Raw genomic sequence first — 20,623 nt, 5'->3', positions numbered from 1 at the left:
CTATGCACCAAACACTGGGTTAGCTGCTTTAAATGTATTATCTCATTTGAGCCCAACAACAAGCCTTTAAGGCAGTACTATTATTTTCATTTTACTATTGAGGAGTCAGAGGTACAGAGAGGTTATTTGCCTTTAGTCACATGGCTGGTAAGTGGAGAAGTCAATATTCTAAGTGACACTATACTTCAATAAAAAAATTATTCTAAGTGACACATTTAATCACAGTACTTTTTGCTAGCTCTCCTGTTCATCTATCTGTACACCTCTCTCTCTCTCTCTCTCTCTCTCTCTCCCTCTCCCTTCTTTCTCTCAGTAGATTTTTATTTAGCACTATTTCTGTGCCAGGCCTCATGCCTGGTGCTGGCAGAGGCAGACCCCCTGCTGTGTGGTGTGGGCAGAGGCCCTGGGCAGCCTTGCCACCTGGCCATCTGGCTGGTACCCTCCCTCTGTGCATGGCCCTGCCTCTCTGAAATTCCAGGAGTAGGTGCATTTTGAGGCAGGGCATTTCCTTTTGTTTTTGTTAAAGGAAACTAAACTCTGTGACGGGATATCCTCTGCTGTGTTTTCATGTTATCCGAGGGAGAGGAAAAAAAACAAAACAGCGCCTGCATGTGAAAAATGGAGGGAAGCCATTTGCAAGCTGGAGGGGAACCTGTAAACTCTCTGCTATGGGTCATTCCAGGGCCTGTTTTCCCAGCACCAAAATGCTGAGACGGCGAGAGCCAAGCTGAAAGCTTTTAACCCAGGGTCGTCTTCTCTTCCTGCAGCGATTCCAGCCAACTGCTCCTTCTCAGGTCTCAATCTTCTTCCAGGGGCCAAGCAGCACGGCCCTAGTGATTCCACCAGGACAGTCTTGCTTCCAAGCTGAGGACCTGAGTTTGGCCTCTTGTTCCTAATCTTGTTACTGCTGCCGCTTGAGGGAGTCGAGTTGCAGGCAAGATAAGAGAAGAGGAAATCCTCTTTTAGCCCTTGTTGTGGGAGAGGGAAGCAAAGACCACCTCCTGGACGTTTTTCACTCTCTTTTCTTTTGTAGCCTCTGGGGATTTGTGTTGACTCGCCTTGTGTGCAGCCCCCAGAGCCCTACTGGACCAGACCCCTGTTTATCCCTGAGACTCAGCATTTGAGCAGTGATACATCCTCCAGCCTCTAAACCCTCCTCAGCATTCTGAATCCCTTTGCTTTTCTTCATGCCTTCCTGTATGAAGCAAGTGGATCGCAGCATAAGATCAAAGAGAAAGGAGGGAAGGGGCAATTAGAGAAACCACCAGCCCCGCTCATTTTGGGAAGTCACCTTGGGAATGCTTTCGGGCAGAAGTGGACCCAAAGAGGATGGGAGGAGGGTGTATGGAGAGGTGGAAAGCCTGATCATTTTTGTCTGCGAAGTGGGTTTTGTGAACAGTAGGAAAGTTGAAAGCTGTGTGGGTAGCTCTATCCAGGGAGGTTCTAAAAACTGAAAGTATAATCTAAGGAATGTGTTCAGAAAGTATTTATTATTTCATTTCTTTGGATGGTTGTCATGAGCTTGAAAAATTAAGCCCCAAACTGCGGCTGTCTTTGTGGGGGAGAAGAGGACAGGGAGGCGGAGGAGGCGTGTGTCCCTGGCGTGATCGCATCTTGGCTTGGCGGGTATGCAATCTGGGGGTGGATTGGACTCTCAGAAATTCCTCCTCTGCGGACCTAAAGGGCTGCTGTCCATTGCGGCCTCTAATCACACCTGACCCTTGGGAGCTTGCCACGCCCGAAGTAGGGTGTATGCTGGACAGCACTGGATTACTGCTCTCCACCAGCGTTTCTTAGTGTAACTGGATACAAGTTTCTGGTCTCTGGGGTGAACAACCAGCCCAGTTTGCCCAGGATTGAGGGCTCTCCTGGGACACAGGACTTTGAGTGCTAAAACTGGCAAAGTTTGAGCAAACCAGGATGGTTGGTCAACCTATGGCCCTAACTCTAGGGTTTATAGCTGGTGCTGGTCAGGGCGGGTGTCATGGAGGTCATTTGGGGGTTTAGAACACGACTTTCCATTCCTGGTATGTATTCAGCAAGAATGGTTAATGGTTCTCCACTTAACTCTCAGGGAGAGACTAATCTGGTCCTGGAATCTGTTTGGCTAGGCTGAGCAAGCTCACAGGTTAATTGAGTTTCCCAGTTTATGGCTGCTCCGTGGGGACGTGGCTGTCTAGTGGGGATGGAGCTCAGGTGGTCAGATTTGGAGCCTGGCTATGTTCACTTACGGTCTCAAAGTCTCCAGAACGGGTGATCTTATCTTTTTCCTTCTCTGGAATGAATCAGTGGTTCAGAAAATACCAAGGACAGGATGGTAATTTACTGTTGTATTGCTGGGGACATAGGGTAGTGGAAGAGAGAGGGCAGAGGAAGGAGAGAGGAGATGTTTTCTAGACTTTGGCTATCGTGAGGGAGAGGTTTAAGCCTGCAGGTAGGAAGAGCTTCCCTTTGAGAGCAGGCTTTTAAGCTTGGGAGCAGGACCACTGTTAGTGGAGGCTCTTGGTGGCATCTGTGTGTGGGCAGGAATGAGGAAGGGTGGCTAACTGCCCCAGTTTTTGCACTGAAAGTCCTGTGTCCTGGCAAACTCTTCAGTCCGGGGCAAACCTGGATGGCTGGTTACCCTAGTGGTGTGACAAGGCCCAAGAATGGGAAGTGGGGCAGAGATTTTGGCCTTAGCCCATGGAGGTGAGGAGGGTTAGAGATGAGGCTCAGAGCTGTTTTGGAAGACCGTCAGCCTCCAGAATTTAAATCACTCAAAAAAAAAAAAAAAAAAGTTTGTACTGCCCTGAATCAAGAAATCAAATGCATCTGCAGCCCTTGTCTTCCTGGGCAAGCCCGTGTGGTTGGGAATACCTGGAGTCTGGCTGGCCTAGACACTCTCCCTGAGAGTCAGGGGGGCAGCTGAGAGCAAAGGCCCAGGACACGGGGGTTGTTTTGGGGTGAAATGGATGCTGGGGGTCCCTGAGCGATGCAGTCTCAAGCCAAACTGTTCTGCTCTGATATTTTTTTTTCTGAATTTCTTTTTGTTAAGTCACTCTCAAAACATCTACCCCTCCCACAGGGTCGGGAGGGAGGGGTAGCAGAGCTGGTGTCAAGAAGGACTCTGACAATGATCATGGTTTTTGATCCGAGGGCAGGCTTTGGTAGCTGTGGCAAAGTCCTAGGGAGCTTGACCAGGGTTGACAGTCTGAGCGCCCATCTGGCCTGTTCAAGCTAGTCTTCCCTGGCTTTTAGGAAAAACACATGCACACACACCTGAGCAGGAACTATTTCTGTCTTCCAGGATACAGTATAAATACTCATGTGTCTCATGGCCTTTTAAAAGGAAACTTAGCTCTCCTTTTGCTGAGAATGTACTCAGAAATGTTCTTTATTATTTATCTGTTGGATGGGAGAGTAGAGTGTATCTGTTTGAGTCCCAGTGGATTTGGGGATGATGCTCTTGTTCCAGTAGATGATAAACTCTGTAAGATCAGGGGTCTGATTTCTCTTGCTTACCTACCACTGAATCACAAAGGCAGGCCCACAGGTGCTCAGTAATTAAATGGTGAATGAGCTTGTGAACAAGTCAATAAAGACCTTTGAGTGAAGACAGTAGCTAAAGGCTGTAGGGCAGTGGTTCTAAACTTGGCTATATATTAGAAGCACCTGGGGAACTTTAGCAATATCTCACTGTCCAGGCTACACCCCATTCCTATTAAGTTGAATCTTTGGGGGTGAGACCCAGGCATCAGTATTTTTAAAATTCTCCAGGTGATTCTCCAGGTAGGAGGACCAGTTTGTCTTAGCTTGGGCTGCTGTAACAAAATACCACAGAGTGGATGGCTTACACAACAGAAACTAATTTTCTCACAGTGTTAGAAGTTAGAAGTACAAGATCAAGGTTCCAGCTGATTGAGTTTCTGGTGAGGGCTTTCTTACTAGCTTGCAGAAGGCCACCTTCTCCTTGTGTCCTTGCATGGTAGACAGAGAGAGAGAGAGAGAGAGAGAGAACTCTGGTATCTGTTTCTCTTCTTATAAGGGCACCAGCCCTGATGGATTAGGGCCCCACCCTTCTGACCTCCTTTAACCTATCTCCAAATACCGCCCAAATTTGGGGTTAGGGCTTCAACATATAAACTTTTGGGGTTAGGGCTTCAACATATAAACACTCAGCCTATAAGGGTCTTGTTACTCAAAGTGTGGTTCATGGACCAGCAGCTGCAAGCATAGCCTGGGTACTCATTCAAAATGGAGGCTCTTGGGCCCCACCCTAAACCTACTGAGTCAGAATCTGCATGTTAGTAAGATCCCAAGGGGAATTCATATACACATTAGCCACTGGGAGGCACTGCTGGTCTGTAGGGAGACAGAGAATCTGTTGGGCTTAGGGTCCATGAAGTGGAGAGTAGTGGGGACTAAGGCTGGGCTTGCCTCAAAGTCCAGGCCGAGAAGTTTGGACTTACTTGGGCAGGTAGTGGAGAGCTGTGCAAAGACCTTGAGCTTGGGTGTGGTCTGATTAGAACACTGCTTTGGGGAGATGAGACCCTGGCAGTGGGATCCTGCAAGTCAGAATGTCACCTTCTCTTCCAGGTGCTGCTCCCAGCAGCCAGCTTGCTGCAGCTCATGGATGTTCGCCAGAACTGCTGTGACTTCCTGCAGTCTCAGTTGCATCCCACCAATTGCCTGGGTATCCGCGCGTTTGCAGATGTGCACACCTGTACCGACCTCCTGCAGCAGGCCAACGCTTATGCAGGTAATGGGGAGCGGGGTGGCTGTACCTCTCTGAACTTGTGGATTTAATAACCTGGTCTGTGGTGGACTCCTCAAAGATGATGAGAAGTGCGCTCTGCTATGAACAAGTTATAATTTAGTCAGGGAGACAAGACACAGGTGGAAAGATAATTAACAATAGAAGAGTTCAGCTCATTGCCAAGTGGAATGTGATTAATTGTCGGGTGAATGGTGCAGACGGTGATTTTCACGAGAGAAGAGGAAGGAGATCTGAGAAGACTTCGTGGGGGAAGAGTAATTTGGGCTAGGTCTTGAAATAAATCTTTGTCATTTAGGAAAATTTCTATTTTGACCAATGTGTTCTATGACCACGATTTGGAAAAGTCAAATACTATTGCAAGGCTTATAATGATAAGAGTCTCCTGCTCTGCTTTTCCACATGAAGTCTTGCTCTCTAGAACCACTCACTTGCAATTCTAAAAGAATTAAAATACATGTGCTGATTTAGCTAAAAGCTGCTTTGTCTGATATTTACCTCTATTTACCTAAATAAAACGTTTGTACCACTATTTTTGGACTTACTAGTTTTAGATGTTATCTGTTGACTTCTCACAGGAGAATAATTGTGCTTTCATAGACGTCCCCCTCATATACATACACTGTTCCCCTCTCTTTATTCTTCTAACATCATTTCTACAGCTGAGATAAGTTATAATTAGTTTTTTATCAGAAAACTTTTTATTCAGTAAGGCAGTTAATAAAATGCTTTTTCTTTTACACAGTGACTGCTACAACTTCTAACTCTTGTAAGACAGATACACTGAACAGTCTTCTCAGTATATCAGATAATCTGTTGAGTCCATTTTATTTTTCTTGGAGACATTCTCCCTGCTAGAGCTTGTCATCCTGCTATTTTAATGGGGTTTTCAGAGGGAGTAGTGATGAACATGAATGTTCAGCCCACCATGTTTAGCTGGAAAGAAGTCTTCATTGGTATTTATTTCAACTTGAGGACGAAGGTCATGAGTGACCTAGGAAACAGATCTGGTCATATGAATCAATAGATTCAGTCACGGCCACCTCCTTCCCTTGCAGTAAAGCCTCTCATTCTTCCCCCTGCCCAAACAAACGCCAGCATAGCTGCTGTCTGTTCTGTGTCTCATGTCCAGCTAATGTCTGGAAGTTAACTGAGGACCTGCTGGCTGCCCACCTGCCGGCTCCCTGTGCTGTGTTAGCCCCTTGATCCACAAGTCAACAAGCATTTCTTCTGTTTTTCAGCATCCTTTTTTGCTCTCATCAAGCCCCAGACCCCAGGAGCCTACACAGACTCTCATTTCTTCCTGAGGTCTGTTTCTGAGGACACAAATGGGACCAGTTGTTAGGATGATGTCAGTGATGATGATTTTTGTGAAGGACGTTCCCCAGTCACCCCAATTCTGAATTCCTCTGACTCTTCCTGGCCCTAATCTTTGACTCTCCTGTTTCTCTGCTGTCCCTCCTGTGTCTGCCTTTCCCAGTGTTGTACCCCACTTCCTTTCTGTTCTCAGGGAGCCATCGCTAGTCCAGCCCTCTCTAGTCCAGCCACTTTCTTGAGGGATGTGTTCAGACTTTGCTTCAGCAGGAGCTGAGAGCTTGGCCAAAGCCCAGGTCAGCTTGTGGACATCTGCTGGTGCAGTGGCAAAGGGACAGTGCTTAGACGCCAGAAGATCTCTGTGTCTCTTCCTGGTCTCCCTTCCCCAGCCCTCTCCTTCTATAGAGTGCATGTGCTTGCATGCACAGAGCAGGTATCACATCCTTTTGTAGTTGGCTTACAAGGTCGTCTGAGGTTTGGGCCGTGTACCGAACCCCACTTTTAACAAAGGCTCCCAGGTTCTTCTGGCTTGGCTCTCCCCTACTTTCAAAATCTGTGTTTTCTCCCTTTGCCCTTTTCACCGTCTCATGGTGAGACTCACCTGTGGGAGAGTGGGGAGGATGCAGTTGGGAACATATCGTGGTCTTGGTGCTCCTAGGTCCTGATCTGGGCGTGGTGATGGGGTTCTGCAGCATTGTGGGTGTGTGTAGGCAGTGTCCTGGTGAATTACTTTTAGCTAGCATTTACTGAGCTCTACTTTGGGTCACATCCTAGGCTAAGCATTTTATGTGCATTTAATGCATACAACAGGTGAGGAAACTAAGGCACAGAGGAGTGAAGTAATTTGTTGAGGTCATTTGGAAGAGACAGACAGGATTCAAACCCAGACAGTGTTTACTCCAGAGCCATGTTTTTAACTGCTACATTCTGTGGCTTCCAGGCCCAGTTTGGACGTAGGGTGGCTCCGTGAATCAGTAATTGTGGAGTGTTGGTGGCTAGAGCTGGCATTTTCCATCGGAAGTGTGAGCCTTGAAGTCTGTGCCATGCAATTACCAAATCCCAACAACCAAGTAGTGTAGACAGACGGCCAGCTGTCTCTGCTAGATGTGGGGTGTTTAGTCATCTTGGGGTGGAGAAGTGAGACGTGGATATCTTCTCCTCCCCCTTGGGAGGCTGCCTCCCAGGAGCACGTGGAGGCAGCCCCCTCACTGCACGCATGAGTCCTCCTCCTTTCCCTGTCTCGATCAGCGTGACTTAGGGCTGAGAGCCTTCTGCCTGTCGTTCAGGCCTTCTGTGGAGCCTGGGACCAGCTCCTGGATAGTTTTCTTTGCAGCTGTCAGCTGCGCGCAGCAGGGAAAATAAAAATCATATTTTTAAGGTAGTGTGGTAACGCAGAGGTTGATGAGACCGTGATGAGGAGACAGAAGAAGCAGTGTGAAGGTAAGACTTCACACGGTGCAGTGCTTAGAGAAGGAAATAAAAAATGATTATCTGTGCTCACTCCCTTGCACCCACCCACTGCTGTGGGCCTGCTTTGTGTCTTTGATCTTGCACCGATTGACTTGAGATGGAACCTGGCGGCTCTGCCATTGCTGCCTGCTGAGACAGAGCAGCCACCTCGTCCCCTTTTAACTGTGGGGGTGTGGGTACCGGCCAGAGTCGCACACAAGGGGCAGCGTCAGCCCCTGCGGTCCCAGGCTTCCCTGGCCCGATGCCTCGAGTTAGGAGGTATTTTAGCCCACAGACTACGAGGAGACCCTCCAGATCAGAACCAGGGGTCACACCAGCCAACACTTTGCAGCTGAGTGGCCCTAGGCCTGTTTTCTTCTCTCTCTGATGGGGGTAGTTCATCCTGCCTCGTTTCCAGGATGGTTTCGGGGTCAGGGGGACAGGGAGGTGAGCCCCCTGCAGAAGTAGGTGCCACCCAGGGCCGTGCTCTGGAGCCTCCCTGCCACTCACGCCATCTGTAGTAAGAGAGCCTCAGAGCTGGGACCTGGTGGAGAGATGGGACTCCTCGGTCACCACCACTGCCCCTGCTGCAGACTGCTTGCACTTTGGGGGAGGAGGACTATTTCCAGAGCTTCTGATTGTGGTTTCTCTGTATGCAGATACACAGCTGGGTATGTCCTGCCTCCCCCTCTTCCCTAGTCTCTGGCCAGCTGGCCTCTGCCTTCACCTGTCCATAGCCCCAAGCTGTGCCTCAATTCTGTTCCTCTTCCTTCTCTAAGATGAGCTTTCTTTTTGTTATTATTGCTATTGTTATTGCTATCTTAATACAAAACCACCTGTGATTATTACAGAAGCAGCCGACAGGCAGAAAGGGCAGGAAAAGCGCCACAATCCTACCCAGTGGGAGTCACGGGCAGCGCCCTGGTATATAGCTTTCCCAGTCTTTTTCATTCCACGTGTATGTTTTCCAGCCTAAAAAAAATCTTAGCAGTATATTCTGAACAACTTTCCGTGTCAGCAGACATATTTCTATACCATTATTTTAAAACTTTAGAGAATGTATTCAATAAAAGCAACTTGTACCCATGATAAAAGTTTCAAACAGGACACAAGGTATAAAATGCTCAGCTGATCTTCTCCCAGGCCCTCTTAAGGGAGCAGGGCACTCTCTTGGGTATCCCTACAAAATATGTATATATTACGCTTTTTAACTTACACAAATAGAAGCCTTCTGTACTCATTATACATAAAAAATTTTTTTTTTTTACTTAGTACAATATCTTGGAGTTCTTGGCAGACCCTTGTGTATGGCTACATCTTACTCTTGTTGTCTACTGCATCATAGGGATGAACTGTAATGAACTACAATTTATTTAAGTAGTCCTCTCTTGATGAACATTAATGTTACCAGTTTTTTTCTTTTACTTGCTAATGCTTTAACAAGAATTACTTTATGTAATATTTTGGAGTAAACTTGCTGCTTTGTAAGTAATAGTGAGCTTGTACCTGTAGGGTACCATCTTAGCAGCATAAAGTAGCTGAAGAGAGTGAGCATTAAAAAAAGATACTGCCAAATTGCTGTCTAAAAGAGGAACTACTTTTAAGGTCGACGATGGCCTTCTGATAAGTCTTCATACCCCTGGCGAAGGTGGACACAGCATGCCTCTGCCAGGCTGGAGCACGACCTCTTTCCACCCTATTTGATTTCCTGTTTGGAATGGGCCTTTTTCTTCCTGCTGTGGCAGTCTCTTCTGCTTCCTCTGGGTCCAGTTTCCCCTTCAGGGTTATGCCCCCAGATTTTTGCTGTGATATATATTATTCTGGGCTGGGGGAGGGTGAGTCCCATAGTTAGAAGCTGACTGCTCAGACCCTTGCCCCCAGCTGATGGTATCATAGTTCTCCTGGGTAACTGGGAAAAGGACCCTAGTGTTTTGCACAGCCTGTTTCTTTTTCTTTTTAAAAAATTTTTTATGGGAGTATAGTTGCTTTACAATGTTGTGTTAGTTTCTACTGTACAGCAAAGTGAATCAGCTATATGTATACACATATCCCCTCTTTTTTGGACTTCCTTCCCACTTAGGTCACCACAGAGCATTGAGTAGAGGTCCCTGTGCTATACAGCAGGTTCTCATTAGTTGTCTATTTTATACATAGTATCAATAGTGTATATATGTCAATTCCAATCTCCCAATTCATCCCACCCCCTCCCCCTTGGTATCCATATGTTTGTTCTCTACATCTGTGTCTCTATTTCTGCTTTGTAAATAAGATTATCTATACCAATTTTTTCAGATTCCAAGTATGCATTAATATACGATATTTGTTTTTCTCTTTCTGACTGACTTCACTCTGTATGACAGTCTCTAGGTCCATCCACGTCTCTACAAATGACCCAATTTCGTTCCTTTCTATGGCTGTGTGATATTCCATTGTATATATATGTACCACATCTGTCGATGGACATTTAGGTTGTTTCCATGTCCTGGCTATTATAAATAGTACTGCAATGAACACTGGGGTGCATGTGTCTTTTTTTTTTTTTTTTTTTTTTTTTTTTTTTGCATGTGTCTTTTTGAATTATGGTTTTCTCTGGGTATATGCCCAGTTGTGGGATTGCCGGGTTGTATGATAATTCTATTTTTAGCTTTTTAAGGAAGCTCCATACTGTTTGCCACAATGGCTGTATCAATTTACATTCCCACCAACAGTGAAAGAAGGTTCCTTTTTCTCCACACTCTAGCATTTTCTCCACACTCTAGCATTTATTGTTTGTAGATTTTGTGATGATGGCCATTCTGACCAGTGTGAGGTGATATCTCATTGTAGCTTTTTTTTTTTTTTGTGCGGTACGCGGGCCTCTCACTGTTGTGGCCTCTCCCGTTGTGGAGCACAGGCTCCAGACGCGCAGGCTCAGCGGCCATGGCTCATGGGCCCAGCCGCTCCCCGGCATGTGGGATCCTCCCAGACCGGGGCACGAACCCGTGTCCCCTGCATCGGCGGGGGACTCTCAACCACTGCGCCATCAGGGAAGCCCCTCATTATAGTTTTGATTTGCATTTCTCTAATAATTAGTGATGTTGAGCATCTTTTCATGTGCCTCTTGGCCATCTGTATGTCTTTTTTGGAGAAATGTCTATTTGGATCTTATGCCCATTTTTTGATTGGGTTGCTTGTTTTTTTGATATTGAACTGCATAAGCTGTTTGTATATTTTTGGAGATTAATCCTTTGTCACTTGCTTCGTTTGCAAATATTTTCTCCCATTCTGAAGGTTGTCTTTTCATCTTGTTTATGGTTTCCTTTGCTGTGCAAAAGCTTTTAAGTTTAATTAGCTCCCGTTTGTTTGTTTTTATTCTCATTAGTCTAGGAGGTGGGTCAAAAAAGATCTTGCTGCAATTTATGTCAAAGAGTGTTCTGCCTGTGTTTTCCTCTAAGAGTTTTATAGTGTCTGGCCTTCCATTTAGGTCTTTAATCCATTTTGAGTTTATTTTTGTGTGTGGTGTTAGGGAGTGTTCTAATTTCATTCTTTTACATGTAGCTACTCAGTTTTCCCAGCACCACTTATTGAAGAGGCTGTCTTTGCTCCATTGTATATTCTGGCCTCCTTTGTCATAAATTAGGCGACCATATGTGTGTGGGTTTATCTCTGGACTTTCTATCCTGTTCCATTGATCTATATTTTTGTTTTTGTGCCAGTACCATATTGTCTTGATTACTGTAGCTTTGTAGTATAGTCTGAAGTCAGGGAGCCTGATTCTTCCAGCTCTGTTTTCCTTTCTCAAGATTGCTTTGGCTATTCGGAGTCTTCTGTGTTTCCATACAAATTGTAAAATTTTTTGTTCTAGTTCTGTGAAAAATGCCATTGGTAATTTGATAGGGATTGCATTTGAATCTGTAAATTGCTTTGGGTGGTATAGTCATTTTCACAGTATTGATTCTTCCAATCCAAGAACATGGCATATCTCACCATCTGTTTGTGTCATCTCTGATTTCTTTCATCAGTATCTTATAGTTTTCTGCATACAGGTCTTTTGTCTCCCTAGGTAGGTTTATTCCTAGGTATTTTAGTCTTTTTGTTGCAGTGGTAAATGGAATTGTTTCCTTAATTTGTCTTTCTGATCTTTTGTTGTTAGTGTATAAGAATGCAGGAGATTTCTGTGTATTAATTTTGTATCCTGCGACTTCTTATATCTCACTGTTATTGTTTCCAGGGACTGCTTAATATTTAACTTCAGAGGCTTGGGCCCAGGTTTATGGGGACTTTGTTGTTTGGTAATTGGATGGCCATGCACTGGACCATCAGCAGAGCTGGTTGGGAGGGATATTAATGGGACCCTGTTAATGAAATGGCAATTAAAATTCTTTGGACATTTTGTTCACATCAGTCTGCCAAAGCTGAGCTGAAACCCTCCAGCCATGGGATGGAAAAGCCATCGAATTTCACGTGTTTGTGGAGAGAAATGGCCTTTTTTTTCGATTGATGGAGTCATTTGAGACCATGGAATGAAGTAATTAAACTAAGGGCAGCAAAAAACTTTGACAAAGCATTTTAAAACACACGAACCTCTGACTCACTGAGGGTCATCTTGTGAAATTGCTGCTTCCAACTTGGCATCATAAAGTAATAATGGTGGTGATGATCATGGTGGGAGTTTCTACCATTTCTGAACACTTGCAAGGTGCCAGGCATGGTGCTACACACTTCATCACCATAAGAGGCCACATAACTATCAGAAGTAGTTATTACTTTCCCAACTTATAGATGAAGAAATGGAAACCCCAGAGAAGTTTAGTAACTTGCTCCAGATCACATAGTTTGTGAGTGGCAATGCCAAGATTCATGATGAGGCTGTCTCCAGGGCCTGTGCTCTGAGCCCACTGTTTATTTTCACATCTTCCCAGGCCAGTTCAGCCTCTCTGTCCGTGGCAGTTGCCTCACTCCTACCTCTGCTTCTACCTTGAAGGTGGCAAGTAAAGTATTAGTGCAGACGCAGGTATTTTTTGTTGTTAGTTGTTCTCCTTGTTGGGATTTTAGGAAACTTCCCTGTTCCTTCCATACTCTGGAGAACGGGGAACTTTGTTGTTGAATCAGTAGCACTGATAACTGGGTAGTTTTGATATAGCCCTTTGCTCTGTGTGTGTGTGATAGAGAGAAAGGGGAGGTACAACATATATACTTCTGGAATTAGGTCGACGTGGAAAGAGAGCTTGTATCCCACCATCCCTGGGAGAGTGGAGTCAGTGAAATTTAGAGTCTGAGGGCTGGTGGTCGTGACCCCTTGTGGGAAGAGGTCAAGGTAGATCTGTGTTACTTCTCTGTGGGAGCTGAGTCTTCTCCCTGGAGCAAGGAAACTGTGGGCCTTGAAAGCCAAATATTGATTCAAGAAAGCTTACCTCTGCCCTCCCAAAATAGGATAATGGAGAGAGAAATTTAAATCAGCTGTTTTCTTTTTTTACCCTGTTAAAATGTTTTGATTCTGTTTGTGTGTCCACCTGTGTCAGCCATTCATTCCTGGGGCATGATCAGTGGTTCCATTCAGAGGCACTCATACCTTTTATGCTGGGGCCACTGGCCCTGGAATAACTGGGTTCATTTCGTCTCTGCAGGTCAAAGAAGTCATAGATGGGTTATTGTCTGGGCTTGTAGCTTAGTTGAACCTGATCAAAGGCTTAGGTTTATTTCATCCCATCAAGAGGGAGAAATAGACTTGGGACTTGCTTGAGAGGTTGCCTGAGCCCTAGGCAGTCCTGAAGAATGGACAAGGAAGAGCTCAATATCTGCAGACATTGTCCTGGACACTGAGGATTCACATTCACACAGACAGACTCAAATGAGACAGACCCTGCCCTCATGGGACTCATAGTCCCAGTATGAGAGGAAGACCTCAGGTGGTAAGACAGGTTGACTAGCAGTATGAACATTTTAATTTCCTATTTGGGTGGCTTTGGGAACACAGAAGAATATCACGGCATCTAGCCTGGAAGACAGGTGGATTAGAGAAAGATTTCAATCCAAGGGTTGGGTCTGAGATTTGAATCCAGGTCTGATGCCAAAATGTTTAGGACACTACTACTCTAAGATTTTTTTTTAAAGAAATATCTTTAGATTCCTGTTTCTTTCTCTCTCTGCAGTATCCCTAAGAGGGATTCTTAGGGTGCTCTGATGTCTATATTGAATTTTACCAAAATGGCCTGCTCAGGACAAGTTTTTATTATCTTGAGGACTATAATACTTATCAGAATGTTTGTTATTATATTCAGATAGCCTTAATTTCAAAACCTGGCTCTACCACTTTACTGCCGTATGATACTAAGCTCATAACTTAGGCTTTCCAAGCCTCCATTTCTCCATCTGTAAAATGGAGATATTGATATTCACTTCAGCTGGGCTTTTGGAAGATATAAGTGACATAATATATGTAAAATACCTAGTACAGTGTTAGCTGTTTTTAGGAAAAGCCATTAACTTTCTCCAGGCCTGCTTCCTTGAAAAGACCCAAATATGCCCCCTTTCCTAGGAATGTGCCACCCAATTTCCTCTTCCTTTCAACATTGGGAAGATATGCATGTGTTGCTTGCCAGGGAAAGGATTTGCAGTTGTCTGGTGCCCCTCCCCTTCTCCAAAATTTCTCATCCAAATGGACAGGAACAGATCCATTAATGTTTCGTTAATCAAAACTTGGATTTTTTTTTTTTTTGGAGAAGGAAGGCTTTATTATTATTTGCAGCAAGTAGGGAGAACCCTGGAGATCTTTCCCAAAGCAGTGTTTCCAAAACTTGGATTTTTAAAATATTTATAATAATACTTTTTATTTGAGTACAGAGGGGAAATAAAGAGCTATCTTTAAATCCTGAAATTCTAGACTTACATATTTGTGACCAAACAGTATCTATAAATTTGTATTCTGCATTTTCTCTTAATGTTATGATTTTTTGTTATTATTATAATCTCTTAAATCATGTTTTCCCTTTATATTCCATAAGCAAAAACTTAGTCAAATGAAGAGAAAAATTAAATACCTAATAACTTAACTCACTATTTCCATTCCAAAACTTGGATCCTAAACAGTGTTTGCTACTTATAGTGAAGCCTGGTTAATTGGGACTCTCAGTCAGAATGGTTAATTAATTGACTTTTTTTTTTTCCTGTTTACACTCCTCCCTAAAGGAAAAAAAAGCAAAAAGACAAGAAAAGTTAGAGTTTATTTTGGAGAGTCCCCCTTCAAGGGGCTAGCCCATGGTTGAAAGATACTACACCCCTGCATATTTCACCCATCCCCCAAGATTGAGCCTTGCCTGTCTCTCCTGCATCTCTGGGAGCCTGGCACAGGATGCTCTATACATATTTGTTAGATGAATGAAGACACAGCCTACCCTCTAGCTAGACTGAGCTATTGCTGTTCTCTAGTCATGCTCTGAATTTGCCTGCTTTTATTTAACTTGGAGTGCCTCTCCCAGTCATGGCCCTGTGGACTTTGGGTTGAAGTTGCTGGTGCCTTGTTTTACCCTTTTGTAAGCCAGTGGCCTCCTTGTAGGCATCGGCTCTGCTTTCTTCATTTTTGAAGAAACACTGTATTTGGCACATCATGTATGAACAGTTATTGAGCACTTACAATGGTCTCAGGAAATGTGAGTTACATATATTTGCTTATCTAATGCCCATAACACCTCTATGAGATAGGTGCTATTATTCTCTCTATTTAATAGATGAGAATACTGAAGCCTTCAGTATTCTCATCTGAAGAAATTGAGTAACTTATATCACTAGAAAGTTTGTGGAACTCAGTGGAATAAAGTGGGTCTCTTAAGACCTTTGAGGTCCACAGCCTTGCCTGCAGGACCTGCAGTCTCAAAGGATGACTCTGATGCTGCAGAAACGCTTCTCTGTTGGAGAGCAGTCCTGCCCACAGAACTGGACTTCGTGACTCAGGAACATGGGCGCATAATATTCCTCCTTCATTTCTAAAGAGTTTCTTATAGATCTCAAAATGGGCTAATACATAGTATCATTTTTGAACTTCAAAACAACCTGGAGACTGAGGTCAGGCATTACCACCCCATTTCATGATTCAGGAAGCCAAAGCCTGGAAAGAAGTGACTGTAAGAGGTGGAGCTGGGACTTGAACCCAGGTCTTCTGATTGTTAGCCCCAGTTTGTCACTACATTCTCCCTTAACACATTCACAGCAAAGCAAAACAAATTTTAAAAAAGCTCCAAACAAACAAGTGTTAAAGGTAGAAGCTGATTCTCAGGGCGGTATCTTCTGGTAGCATAGTGGGTTCTTTCCAGGAAGAGGCTGGGAAGAGCGCTGACTTGAGTACAAAGTCTTCTGGGGAGCTCCTGTCTCCCAGGAAACTGAGTTAGCCAGAGCATCCTGTTCTTTTTTTTTCTGTCCTGTTGTGTCTTGAGTGTTGCTAACAGAAAGGGGGCTCTGGTCCCCAGACTCTGGGCCCTGTGTCCTCAGACCAAAGGGGGAAGGGAAGGAGTTTTTGTCTGGGCCCCTTCTTTGTGTCCCCCTGTTCATGCCTCGCAAATCTGGATCTCGGGGTGCCAGCCCTGGGTGAGAAGCTCCTGCCCAATACCTCCCTTGTTGCCTCCTCCCCACCAGATGCTCCTTCCTGGGAGGATTTCTGAAGGTTTTCAGTGGGAGGTTCCTGATGGGCAAATAAGCAGCTGACTTCAGAGAGAAGGGACCCAGATTCACATCCTGCAATGCCCCAGAGTGTGAGAGATGGGGAGGTGTGGGGGGCTGACTACTTCCTGCCTTGGTTTATCTTTGAGGACTTCTGGTTTGTTCACCAAGTCACCTAGGGTACACATCACTGCACTTCTATTTTCCTCCTTTTCAAAACCCAAGCTCATCTACTTTTGGCTTTCTGAGCTCTGAGGAAGAATTCCTTACAGCTCAGAATTTTACTTTCTCACCTCCTCCTGTTCTTTTCACTCCTCCAAATGTTAGGTTTTTCAGTCAACCAAAGATAAAGGTGGGAAGACCAGGTATGGCTCTGGGCCACAGGGATGTAGACACTGGTTTGCCTGACTCACCTGCTGAGCTCAGCCGAGGCTGGTCCACAGAGCCTCCCTGTCCTATACTTTGTCAGTTTTCTCTCTGCTGTTTCCTGGGTGTTGCCAACACATTGGGAGACTCTGGTCCAAAGACTTCTTGGGCTAGAAAGAGTGTATAGGGAGAATCCTGTTACTTTCCAAGCCTCCAGGCCAAGAATGAATTCCCATTGTCCAAAGAAGATTGTTTACTTGCTTTTATTTAAAAATCTTTAGGAATGGACACTTTAAAAATAACTATCTAGTCTTAAATATTCCCATAGTTAGGGAGGTGTTTTGAATGTCATACTTAAAATCTATGCTTTAACTAAAGGCTTTTTTCTGTTGACATATAGAGAAGTAAGACCAGCTTCTTACGTTTTGACAGCTGCTTCCGTTTGTAAAAGATCTGACTTTTAAATTTGTCTTGTCTTGTACAAGCATCCCTGAGCCTCAGGATGGGTGAGCTTTAATAGTGGCTTCAGTTATATCATTAAGCTGGTGGGGAGAAAGTGGGGAGCCCTCTTTGTCCAGTGAAAGATGGAAAAGATTGTTTATAACTCAGTCATTGAGAGTAAAGTATTAACATTTAGGGAATCTGGATGAAAGGCATACGGGAATTCTTTGGATCTGAAATTCTTACAACATAAAAAGTTAAAAATGATTTTTGCAAGAAAATTATTTAAACCTTAAGTTCTTCATTTGTTTGGTTTTTAAGAAGTTGATGAGTGTGATTGGCATGCTCTGATTTTCCTTTTCATTGTGCAGCTGCAGCAGAGTTGATGTTTCAGCAGCCTCCCAGGCATGGAGGGACTCAGAATCTCACTCCAGGAGCCAGCCAGGCCAAGTGGGGGGTGGGGAGCTTCTGGAATTATCCAAGAAGCTCTCAGGGCAGAGCGGGGCCACCACAGAAGGAAGGGGAGAGGCCTGGAGGGCAAGGAGCACAGATGCTCCTGGAGTGATGGTGCAGGGTTGTGAGAACCGAGGAAGGAGCAAGGTATGGGGCAAATGACAAAGGACGCTGTGACCTCCAGAGTCTGCTACACCAGGAATTGTCAGCCATTGGGCTGGTTCACTTTGAAGGAACTTGCAAAACACGTTCTCAATTCCTCTCTCATCAGAGCATGGGAGGGAGTGAGACGAGACGTGGTTTTTACCTCCATTGTACAGATGGGGATAATGAGACCCAGGGAAGAGATGCCATTGGCTCAAAGACACAACTCATAAATGACAAAGCCGGGACTTGAATCTAGGTCCTTCTTTCTGAAGTGCATGCTCTTTCACTGGCAAATGCCTCTGTAATAGCAGGATGGCGGCCTGGGCGAATGTCAGGGTAGGAATTGTCCTTGGCATTTCCCTTGTGTGGTCCTCGGGCCTGTGAGTTTTATCTTGTTCTAGTTGTCCCCGAACTCCCCTCCATCTTATGGCCTCTATAGGCTCAGCCGCTGTGGACTGTTCCCAGTGGTGGTGGTGCCAGCCGTGTTGGTGCCACACCTGGACAAAAGCTTAGTTGAGCCTCCTTGTGAACCAGATTCTCACTATAGCAGGCTTGACTTGGGCAAGATGGGATGAACCCTTCTGCCAGCCTTCTAATGTTGACTTCCTACCAGAACCCTCAGAGACTTTGAGCCACACAGCAGTTCTGACCCACTTTTGTTTGGCTGAGCTGCAGGTGGCACCGTCTGCAACTCTGCCAGCCTGTGCCTTGAGGGGAAATGAGCTCAATTAAGTAGGCAGGCCCCTGTGAGGCTTCTCTGCAACACCATTATTAATCTCATGGAGCATGGAAAAAATATAACCTCGCATCTCTCTGCCCCATTTTCCTCTGTGATGATGTTCAGGACAGAGGGTCACACAGGGGGATGCCTTTGCTGCTGAATTAAGAGGCTGGTTTCCCTCCAGCCAGGATGTCTGCCTTTCTCTCTGCCTCCTGCCTCCCCCAGAGCTCCCAGGACTCTGCTCTGAATCCCACAGATTGTCATGGCCTTGGTTCATGGAAGGGCAGGAGTGTGTTATAACTTTGTTTTCTGAACTTCTGCTTTTTTTGGAACAGAGCAGCACTTTCCAGAGGTGATGCTGGGGGAAGAATTTCTTAGCCTAAGTCTGGACCAGGTGTGCAGCTTGATATCCAGTGACAAGCTGACCGTTTCTTCAGAAGAGAAGGTATGACATGGCCCTTCTTTGAAACAGGAGCCTCTCTCGTGAGGTGGTCATGGGAAGGACTTGTGGTTCAATGAGACCTTTTCTCTTTTTCAAATAAAAAAAAAGATCTTATTTTTTTGTCCTTTTTTTTTTTTTTTTAAAAAAAAAGAGGCTTTCTGGCCCACGACTGCTACATTCACTTTATGGACCCTTTAAAGAAGGAGTAATGGTGATGATGACGATGATGATGGCGGCAAAGCTGCCTCCCTTTTTTTTTTTTTTTGCCTCCCTTTCTTAAGCGTTTATAGTTTGCCAAGCCCTGTGCTAAGTGCTTGATGTTCTTCAGTTCACTCAGCCTTCACCTCAGCCTGTGAGGTGAAGCAGGCATCGCTGTTGTCCTCACATTACAGACGAGGAAACAGACTCAGAGGATTTAATTAGCTTGTTCAAGGTCACTCAGCTGGTTTGCATGTCACCTGGTCTTAACCATAGTCCCACACAGCCTCTTGTGAGTATCACTGAGCATTTAAGCCAGAGCATACCTTTGGGGAACATCTACTCCGATAGGGAATTGGAATTTTTACTGATGAGGAAACCGAGCCCCAGAGAGGGGATAGAAACTGCTGAAGGTCACACACAGTTTTTCGGTGGCCAAGCCAGGACTAGAACCCAGGTCTCCTGACCCCAGTCCCCTGACTCACTGACCACACACCTCTTCCTCTGTGCTAGAAGCTTAACTTCTGCCCCTGCTGTAGCTGATCTGTGACTGCTGATCTATCCTACTTCCCAGCCTTCCTCATCTCTGACCCTATGCTAGGAATATTCTCTACTTCCCTCTTCACCTGGTTGAATTCCCAAACAGTTCAGATTTTTCTTCTACCAGGAAGAATTTCTTTACTCCAGGAGATTCAGTCTACTATACTGGAAATAACATACGCTTCCATGTTGGCCACTGGGGTCCAAATCTCATCTCTAGTATTTACAAATCAGTTATGTGACCTTGGGCAAGATATTTTGCTTCTCCATCTACTTCCTCATTTTGTGAAGTGTGGGTAGTAATAGAACATGTTCCACAGGGTGGTTGTGGGGATTGAATGGGATAAGGTATATAAAATGCCTAGTATAGTACCTGCTGCCTAGTGGGTGCCTAGTCAGTGTTAGCTGAATTGATTATTGACTGTGCATCTGGAATTAATCCCTTTTTCCTCTGGGATAACACTTAACCTTGTTCTGCTTTATATTGTAGTTAGTTCTGAGCTGGTCTTACCTCCTCCACTCACTTGTGGGTTCCCTGATGGTAGGGACCACACCTTACTCACCTCTGCAGCCTCAGAGATACTCAATAAAAGTTTCTTGAATTGTCCTAGTCCAATCTCAGCATCCAAGCTTGAGGCCCTTTCCTGAGGGAATATTCAAGGAAAAGCCCTTGAGAAGGATTTTATGTTGGAGATGAGAACTGCATCCAAAGGTACATGTCCAGAGAATGGGTGTGAAATTCACAAGCCCCTGCCTGTTGTCCTGCAAAAGTCTGATCAAGAAGAAAAGCAGTTGCCAGTTGGAACTATGGGCTGTCCTGAGACTTCAGGGGGATCCCCAGAAGGTGACTGGCACAAGCTGGACTCTCCCGTAGGCTTAGGGAGGTCTCTGCTTCCATTAGCTGATGTGAAACAGCACCTCCAGGGGAAAGGATGCTTCTGGCCAGGCCACAGGCCCCTTCCCGCCCCAGCCTCAGAAATGGACAGGCTTTCCTCACTTCTTGCTAAGCTTGTGTACTTTCTTCTCTGGACTGTGCTACCAAATTGGCACAATTTGACGGAATGAACCAGTCATTTGGCTCTGTGAATGTTGGGCTGTTGGCCAGTTTAGGGTCTGCTTGATCATGTCCTCAAGTGTAGTTTGAGAAAATGGAAGCAGGCACATAAGT

At 45.2% G+C, this 20,623-nt stretch overlaps 1 protein-coding gene across 2 annotated transcripts in view; it reads left to right on the top strand.

The window, feature by feature from the left end:
- Nucleotides 1-20,623, top strand: part of KLHL3 (kelch like family member 3) — a 110,095-nt gene that overhangs the window by 44,326 nt on the left and 45,146 nt on the right. For both annotated transcript variants that reach the window (XM_060143664.1, XM_060143665.1), the window contains exons 5-6: nucleotides 4,576-4,738; nucleotides 18,611-18,720. In XM_060143664.1, coding sequence (XP_059999647.1) covers nucleotides 4,576-4,738; nucleotides 18,611-18,720 — 273 coding nt within the window. The remainder of the gene's footprint in view (nucleotides 1-4,575; nucleotides 4,739-18,610; nucleotides 18,721-20,623) is intronic.

The sequence above is a fragment of the Lagenorhynchus albirostris genome, chromosome 3, assembly GCF_949774975.1.
Source record: "Lagenorhynchus albirostris chromosome 3, mLagAlb1.1, whole genome shotgun sequence".
NCBI lineage: Eukaryota > Metazoa > Chordata > Mammalia > Artiodactyla > Delphinidae > Lagenorhynchus > Lagenorhynchus albirostris.
This window is presented reverse-complemented; position numbering and strand designations above follow the sequence as displayed.